Raw genomic sequence first — 9,049 nt, 5'->3', positions numbered from 1 at the left:
AAACATTATCGTCGTAATTCGACAAGATTCAGCATTGTGTAAACATTCTTTTAAAAGCAATTGTCTCGTCAATTTCTTTTTTCTTCTTCTTCCTTTCTTTCGGTCGTATACCGTCCATTTCCACATTGACTTCTTGTATAATTCACAACTGAATCCTGGAAGCTTATTTGAATTCTAAAAGTAGTGAAATAAAGGAGTGGCATACTATTATCATTAAATTATAATAAATAAACATCACTCCTTATCTCTCTTTTTTTCAATTTTTACAATGTACACAAACAGCTTTTTTTGTCTTTGTACCTCCTTAGAAAACATAAGCAGTTTCTTTGGTCTTCGTCATGCGTTTAGAAATAAAGTAAATGGTCATAGAAAGAGATCCCATAGAAAAAAGATATCTCAGGTCAGCATTCTTCCCATTATTAAAAATTAAGCAATACATAACAGACAGTATTTTTAACAAACGTTGCAACTTCTTGCACATCAACTTTTAGACCAGGTTATTTTTCTGAGGATTGGAAATGGCCGGGGCTCTTGATGAAAATAGATATGTGACCGCAATTTAAATACACCTTTAATCAAAGATGTCCCACATTGATCCATTTCAGAAATCTCCAGCCTATTTTCAATATTTTAATTTTTAATGTTTTATTTTCTAGTAAGTATAATGCTTACTAAAATTACCAAGAGTCTTTTAAAAGCACTGATTTTCCAACAACTATTTTCAATATAGTAATCTTATATAAATTTAGATCTGTAGATTTAGCTACCTACAAATATTAATTTTAAAAATTAATTTACAGTACAGTTACTTTTATTTACATTTTCTTATATTTTTTTCTTATTTAATGTTTTATATTATTTTCATTAATAAGATCCAAAATAAAGCACAAAAATTGACAAAAGCACTCATTGTCTTACAGGAAGAAAGAGCAGCATGAATAACACCAACAATGGCGAAGAACCTTGGCAGACGACGAAAATTAGGATGGGTTTTAAGAGCTGCTATTATAGTCTCCCGCTTCATCCGTTTAATTTAATCATACATGTATTTTATTGCTATATACATGTATATACAATACAGATACAAAATCCATATGTATTCTAAACAGCAAAAGCAAACGGGTTGGGCCCAAGTTCTTACAAACATTAGCGGTATCTTCAAATCGCTATATTATTTTGAAATAAATCGAAATTACGAGTCTAAAATTCAGTAAAATATTTTAAGTCCTGTTTGAGAAGCTTGTTAGTAATAAAAATACTCCGTTTGTTAAAATCGTTTACAAGGCTACATATGCCCTAGCGAATCTAATTAACCGAGACACATACATATATACCCCATAAGATATTGCATGGAATACATCTGCATATAAATGTGGAAATTTAATTTGTCACATAAACAGGAGTTTAATAAATATAGAGGGTATTGGATGAGTGTAGATTTAATTCTAAATTTATTGAACTGGTTGAATAAAATATCTGTCGTTTGTTTTATTTAACGAGTTCAATAAATTTAATACTGATTCTACATGAATGTAATATTCTATTTATCACATATCCAAAATAAAAACGGTTTACAGTTTAAGAGTAATATTTTCATTCAAAACGATTTTTTTTTCAACCTGTTCAAAAATCTACAGTCATGCAGTCAATATATCAAAATAAATGTCATCTCCGTTATAGATTTTCGCGTGACTATTGCTATTGACTGCAATATGAAGATTTTTAAAAATGATGCAGGGAAATTTCAGGAAATCGTTTTATTCATTTCAAGTTTATAGGGATAGATATTAGATACCATTTGATTAAAATAAATGTAATCTAGATGATAACTAAATATATAACACATAATATATGTTGAGTCGTGTCTTTCAATCTTTTTTCTTTTTAAGTAATTATATATCTGCATTATTTTAATTGATTCATTTATGCAATCGATGATATAATTACATCAGTACCTGTTAATATTATTTCATTGTACCTGGGCAAAAGAAAATAGTAAGCAGTCTTCCCAAAGTTTCCTTCCTTCTGTTTATGTCACGGATGTATATGTGTAATATAAGTCCGTGGTTTATGTCAAACAGTTAAACATGCAAAGCTTATACTTAGATTCTATCATATCACGGGTTCTATATGATATCACGGTATTACATTTTCTGTGACTGCATGTTAAAGCAACACATGTTGATGATACTTTTCTTAAAACTTTCACAGCATCTGCCAATAATTTAGCGTGTGAATAATGAATAAATTCTTTGTAAGAAAGCTATATTTTCTAAAATCTTCATATTTGACTACTATTTCCCTTAATTGTTTTTACATAGTCAATTGAAATATGTTATAATACAATATTCTGGCGCATTGACTGTTCATAGAGCATGAATTATTTAGTATGCAAGTTAACTGTTGTAAGATTTTCATAACTTAATTTGAAGATTATGACACGTGTACTGTACTCAATATCTTCATTTTTTGTGGATAACCATGATACCATAGCAACCCCCTCTGAAATCACCCCAATTGGCAGACAATGGAAATTGTTAAAAATGACATTTAAATTGGATCTTCAGAAATAAATTTAAGACAGACAGTCTTGGAAAAGGATCACTTATTAAATAGATGAAAAATCTCATTCATGTATGACACATACAGCTCCATGATGTATGATGTCGATATTGAAATATTTTCTGATAAACGTTAAGTACCGTGATATCATAGAACCCCGGGTTACGTACATGTATGCTAATATTTATTGAAATTGATTTGACTATATCAGTGCTGAAGATCGAAATTTATAGTAAACATAATGAAAACGTGTAACATAACTTAATATATCATTTAGTGGCATTACGCCTAAACCCGGCAAATACCGTACTTACGGAATTTATTATACCTTTATAGCACAAAGTGAAAGTAGCACGGGATGTAAGATTTTTTTTTTACAATTTTACAAAATCTCATGCACTAAAGTCTTCCTTATTGTAATAAATTTAGTACAATTGCAGTGTTGCAGATGAAGTTTAGTATTTTCATTAAAATGTTATATAATTTATTGTTCTTAAAGATGTTTTACCTTTTTTTGAGTTTCTGAAATCTTGAGCACTGTTGAGACTGAAAATCCTGTTAAATTGTTAAACTGCATAACTTTTACAAAATATAGGAAAATTAGTCTAGACCAAGTAAAGCGACTGAAAATCTTTTACAATGTATGCCGTTAGTTAAGGAAATTGGTGTATACTGGTTTGGGAGATAAACTCGGCCGAAAATCAGTGTTTTGGCGGCATATTTCATTTATTTGTTTACGTATTCTGATAAATCTTGCACCATAATAAACTTCAGCTCTTCGATATTCCGGTATTACCATAAAAGTTATATTTAGAAACATAACGGGTAATTTTGAGAGGCCCTGGAAGAGGTACGTAAAAGGGATATTTTTAACGCGCACGAGTAGATAATTCCGGCTCTTTGTTTTTCTGCTTAAATGAGTAAGTTAAAACGTAAAATAACATGTTTAGACATTTTATTATTTCTTTGCTGTTCATTTATGTCAAATAAAAAATATTTGTTACCAAAATTGTTGAGCAATACGTTGGTATAATGAATATCTATGATAACACGATATTCATATGCAACGTACTATGTAGCATATAAATCATTTTTACGTAAAAACAAATGCATTATCATTTATTAACGTATAACGAAATATGTACATGTAGTAAAAGAATTAGTGATTCAAATTTATTTTTGCTTAGCTTAACAGAGTGAAGAAGAAATTAATTTAGTGGTATTCAACCTACACATTAACATTTAAAAGGAGCATTTTACAGCAGTCTTTCAATCCATTCCACTTAAAGATTACAATTGTGTAATCAGCCTTTTTTTCCTGAGTTAGCAAGACAAAAAAAGAGTCTGAATTTCATGTACAAAATGTGTACGAATTTCATGTACAAAATGTGTACGTAAACATCGTCTGCTTTACCGGTAGTCGGTCAAAATATAAAAGTACCCATGTGCGGGCCACAAAATGAGCATCTGCTGCACATGCGCACAACAATGGGATTCCCGTACTTTTTATAGGCATGTTTTGTAATCAAACAGGTAAAAGTCTGTGTTATTTTTTAAATATCTTACCAAACTTGACAAAATTTCCAGATATTGTCGAATTCCAGCGATAGTAAGAGATGATGAACTTGATTAGATTAAAAATTTCGATAACTCGATTTAATAATAAAAAGCCGAGTTTATCAACCAGCCGAAGTTATCTCCCCAACCAGTATACCAACTGAAATCATATCAGAGGAACCAGCTGGTTGTTGAAGTGTTTAGTCAAAATATATTGATGTGCCAAAGCTAGATTCTAAGTAGTCTCAATTTTTCAATTGGGATGACAGTTAGCATAACATCAATGTATATTATGGGGGGTGGAAATGCTCAAATTAGGAAATGCTTTTTGGGAGTATGTTGAGAATGATTAGCTTTATTTTATTAGGACCACAGGGTTTTTGAGTGTTATTGAAAGGTTTTGTAATCGATTTTGAACCTATCTGGGTACATGTATCTGCCATAGTTGGGATGGATTGACCGTTTTGATTAAGGTTAATTTTACAGAGGGATGGATGTAATGATGGGGACTTTGGGCTAAATACTGTCTGAAATTGCTTATTTGAAAAATGGATATAAATTTAACAATGCAAGATAAAACTTATACTCTAAAAATTGTTTGTGCCAAATTTATTTAAGTTATCACACTATTGTTATCTTTACATTTTTAAAGTTTTTTAAATCTTAACAAATAATGAAATTTTCTTAACAGAATAAGGTTTAAAATTGGCAATAGAAATGTGGAGGAGAAGACCCTTTCAAACAGTCTTATGTAAACTTAACATTATCACCAAAATAAGAACCATGTGATATGATTTTACATTTAAGCAGCATCATGACAAAACCAACATAGTGCGTTTGCGACCAGCATGGATCCAGACCAGCCTGCGCATCCATGTAGTCTGATCAGGATCCATGCTGTTGGCTATCAGTTTCTCTACTTGTAATAGGGTTGGTAAGCGAACAGCATGGATCCTGATCAGACTGCACGGATGCGCAGGCTGATCTGGATCCATGCTGGTCGCAAACCCATTATGTAGGTTTTGTCGTGACACAGCTCATTTATTATAACAATATTTTAGATGGCTACAGAGACTGGAGGTCAGTGTTACTGTGGAACGCCAGACATAACAAGTTCATACTACTTTTCATGTGAAAAATGCAAGAAAAAGTTTCATGAAGGTAGTTTATGTCTTTGAATACCTTTTTGATATATTGATTTTAAAAGATACAAGTGGAATCAAGTAGCTAGATGTGATTATTGGCTTCAAATAATCTATAAAAAAAGCTGAATCACAATTTAAGCCATGGCTCTATTAAAGGTGCTGTCATGGAGGTAGTTTGTTTTGAATTTGTGATGTTATTAAATTATGCCTCTGGTAAAAATCTACTTCAGTTATATTAATTTGATGGCATTGCATTTTTTCACAGATGCAATCTTGTTTTTGGTTTTATATCAAAGATTGCTTCCTAAGTTTTGAAAATTGATGACAGACATGTACAGGAATGGTATTTTTTAAAACTTATTGATCATAGTTTATTACAATATGTCTGCATTGTTACAGTTAATTTTTAATGTAATACGTTTTAAATGTATAATTGTTCGTGCATTTTCTTGCTTACTTTAGATCTCGTACAATTTCAGTGCTTTAATATATTTTTAAATACAAGGTCATGTGACACAGTTGAGTTCTGCATGTGATGTATTTTATTGCAGTATAAGGGAGATAATCCAATTGTTAATGTAAATACATGTAGTTTAACAAAGTGGGGTGGGGGTTACTTTCAGAATGTTTGAGAAGTGGTGCACCCTCTGTATTAAAGGGAGACTATCTGTATAAATTTAAATGCGCTGTATGCGATAGTGAAGAAGGAGAGGAGCTGACACGTATGAGGCTACAATGGTAATTTATATGAGCCGCGCCATGACAAAACCAACATTATGTGTTTGCGACCAGCATGGATCCAGACCAGCCTGCGCTTCCACGCAGTCTGATCAGGATCCATGCTGTTCGCTTACAAACCCTATTATAAGTAGAGAAACTGATAGCGAACAGCATGGATCCTGATCAGACTGTGCAGATGCGCAGGCTGGTCTGGATCCATGCTGCTCGCAAACCCATTATGTTGATTTTGTCATGGCGCGGCTCAAATTTATTATTAGTTATACATCAGTTACTGACAGGATATGTAGGAGGACTACCCTGAATGAAATGATTGACCCAAGGTGCTAGCAAACCGTTTTATTAATTTTTGTCAGCAAGCCTATATTCTCCCATATATCCAGTCAGCAACTTTTATAAAAATTATAATAACGCAAAATGTTATTGACAACAATTTTCTTAGAAAGCCTAGTAACTTTAGACTGTTCTTTAAGAAGGGCATGGGAAAAAAAGGTACATGTAAAAATGTTGATATCAGACCTTCAACTGCTATGCAAAGGCTGTGCCATAAAAAGTAATTCAAATATAAAGTTGTCAAAGCAATGTAACTTTTAACTTTTTTTATTAGAAGTAATGATATTTGAATCAAGAAATATTCCATACATGTAGGTAACTGTCAACGATGTAGCAATACATGTACATTGTTATTTGCGCGCATTTCAGTTTTTCATAGTATAACAGCATTGTAGGTATTAAAGCCAGTCAAAATTCAAGAAATTTATTTGCATTAATCTAATATTATAATACCTATTTTAACTGGGTTGTCTGTAATTGGTTAAATGTTTGTTAGTTCATGTACAGTGTATTGATAAGAATTTTACTTGCTCTATTAATGTAAATATCTCGGTGATTGGCTTTCTTAAAGTTGTTTTCCATAAAAAAAAACCAATTTAACATATTGAATTACCTTTTAAATTTTGAATAATTTTAATTATTATGTTATTGCTTATTTACTATAATTCACTGAGGAATATTGATAACTTTAGACAATATTAAAGATGATGATATATTATGAACAGGGTACAGGTGGTTCACTTGACACTGTATAATCTACAACTAGCAGGAGCTGGAATGTGTGGCTATTTTAGGTGGAAGGAACATATTTGTTCATTTATTGACAGTCATTGGACAACATTCTTCGGATCACAAAGGTAAGTTATAATTACATGACAGGTAATAAACATCTCATCATAACCCGTCATATCTTTTATTGTATATTATATGATATATATATATATATATAACTTATCATTTATCATATCATACAGATATCAAATAAATAGAGGATATTAAATGAGTGAAGTTTAATACTAAATTTATTGAACGAGTTGAATAAAATCATATTATGCGAGCCTATGGCGAGCATAATATTGTTTTATTCAACGAGTTCAATAAATTTAGTATTGAATCTACACAAATATAACATTCTATTTATCACATATATAAAATAAGAACAGTAAACTGTTAAAACGAGTAATTTTTCAATGACGCGTCTATAGTGTAACGCTAACATTAGCGCGCTTTAACGCCATGTTTCTATATAGCGCAAATGACGTCACGTCAAAGTGTTACTGCACTAGTGTAATATCGTTTTTATTATATGGCTTTATTACACTCCTGCGCTGCGGTTTATGTGATAATAAATCATTCATCATATCATATAAAATATTGTTTATTATACCATTTTTTATTATATATTATATGATACATCATATATTTTAATCATATCATGTATTATACCTTATTTCACACCTTATAAAATATAAGAAATGCACTTTCAGCATTTGCACCACATGATGCTCTGATCCAGTCATTAATTAAGCCTTGTTTTCATTTTCAGAGTCCAAACAAATCCATATCACACCCCATAAAGCCTCATTTTCATTTCCAGAGTCCAAAAAGGTCAATACCAAATCCATATCACACCCCATATAGCCTCATTTTCATGTCCAGAGTCCAAAACGTTTAATGTCAAATCCATATCACACCCCATCTAGCCTTGTTTCATTATTTTTGAGAGTTCAAAATCCACATCAAATCCTTATTGTAATTGATGTAACAAATTCTGTCAAGATGTCAAAAATGGTGGTGTGAAATTAAAAGGTCATTAAACATGGTTGAGAACAATATACTGATTCTATCAGCTTGCGCTTCATCCAATATTGGTTTGAGGGCTCTGTACTCGTTCAATAAAATTCTGTGTTATACTCAACAATGTATAATAACCTCATAATATCGTATATCACTTCAAATCGTACATCATACCCTCTTTGATATCATATCAGAAATTGTATATCAATTCCTATATCATTAATCATATAATATTTTATTACCCTTCCAGATTTTTTCCGCCTTTTTGATTGGATATTGATCACCCGAAAGAAATTGATATTACCGAGCCAGACGGGTAATATACACACTCAATTTCCCCGTTGGGTACCCCACGTTCTTAACAACATGCACTGTGGCGATGCGCGTACGGTTTGATTTTACGCGATGTAAATTCCGATTTACAAGCACTTTTTAACTGTCAAATCATAAATATTTACCAAAATAGAGTAATCATACATATTCTCATCAGTATTGAAAACAAATATGACCTTGTGAAAGCTTGATATTAATTCCAAAAAAGTGCGTTCAACAGACTACTCCTTTTCTTTTGTTTACATTCGTTAGGTTCGAAAGAAAATACGTCATGTATTTATGTGACGTCATGTAGTGATGAAGGGGTACCCTAAAGGGAATCTTATTTCGACGTTTCATTTGAAGTAGCAATGATTTATTTTAAAATCGTCTTAACTCGGCAGGGGAAGGGTAATAAAATTATTATTTTGGTTTTGGAGTGATATATGTGGATATATTACCTGCCAAGATAAAATATCACCCTCGCCTAACGGCTCGGGTGATATAAAATCTTGACAGGTAATATATCCACATATATCACTCCAAAACCAAAATAACATATATTATATCATAAACCATGCATATTATTATATTGCAACATACAT

The 9,049-nt window shown here is 31.4% G+C and overlaps 1 protein-coding gene across 1 annotated transcript in view; it reads left to right on the top strand.

The window, feature by feature from the left end:
- The first annotated feature begins 2,867 nt into the window (after positions 1-2,867).
- LOC132719147 (cysteine-rich protein 2-binding protein-like) overlaps positions 2,868-9,049 on the top strand; it is a 39,471-nt gene continuing 33,289 nt past the window's right edge. The window contains exons 1-4 of the mRNA XM_060702891.1: positions 2,868-2,922; positions 5,181-5,280; positions 5,888-6,002; positions 7,061-7,192. Of these exons, the coding sequence (XP_060558874.1) occupies positions 5,181-5,280; positions 5,888-6,002; positions 7,061-7,192 (347 nt within the window). The 5' untranslated portion in view covers positions 2,868-2,922. The remainder of the gene's footprint in view (positions 2,923-5,180; positions 5,281-5,887; positions 6,003-7,060; positions 7,193-9,049) is intronic.

This window comes from Ruditapes philippinarum, unplaced genomic scaffold (genome assembly GCF_026571515.1).
Source record: "Ruditapes philippinarum isolate M1 unplaced genomic scaffold, ASM2657151v2 ctg1510_1_1_1_1, whole genome shotgun sequence".
NCBI lineage: Eukaryota > Metazoa > Mollusca > Bivalvia > Venerida > Veneridae > Ruditapes > Ruditapes philippinarum.
The sequence above is the reverse complement of the archived record's forward strand: the minus strand, read 5'-3'. Positions and strand labels throughout refer to the sequence as shown.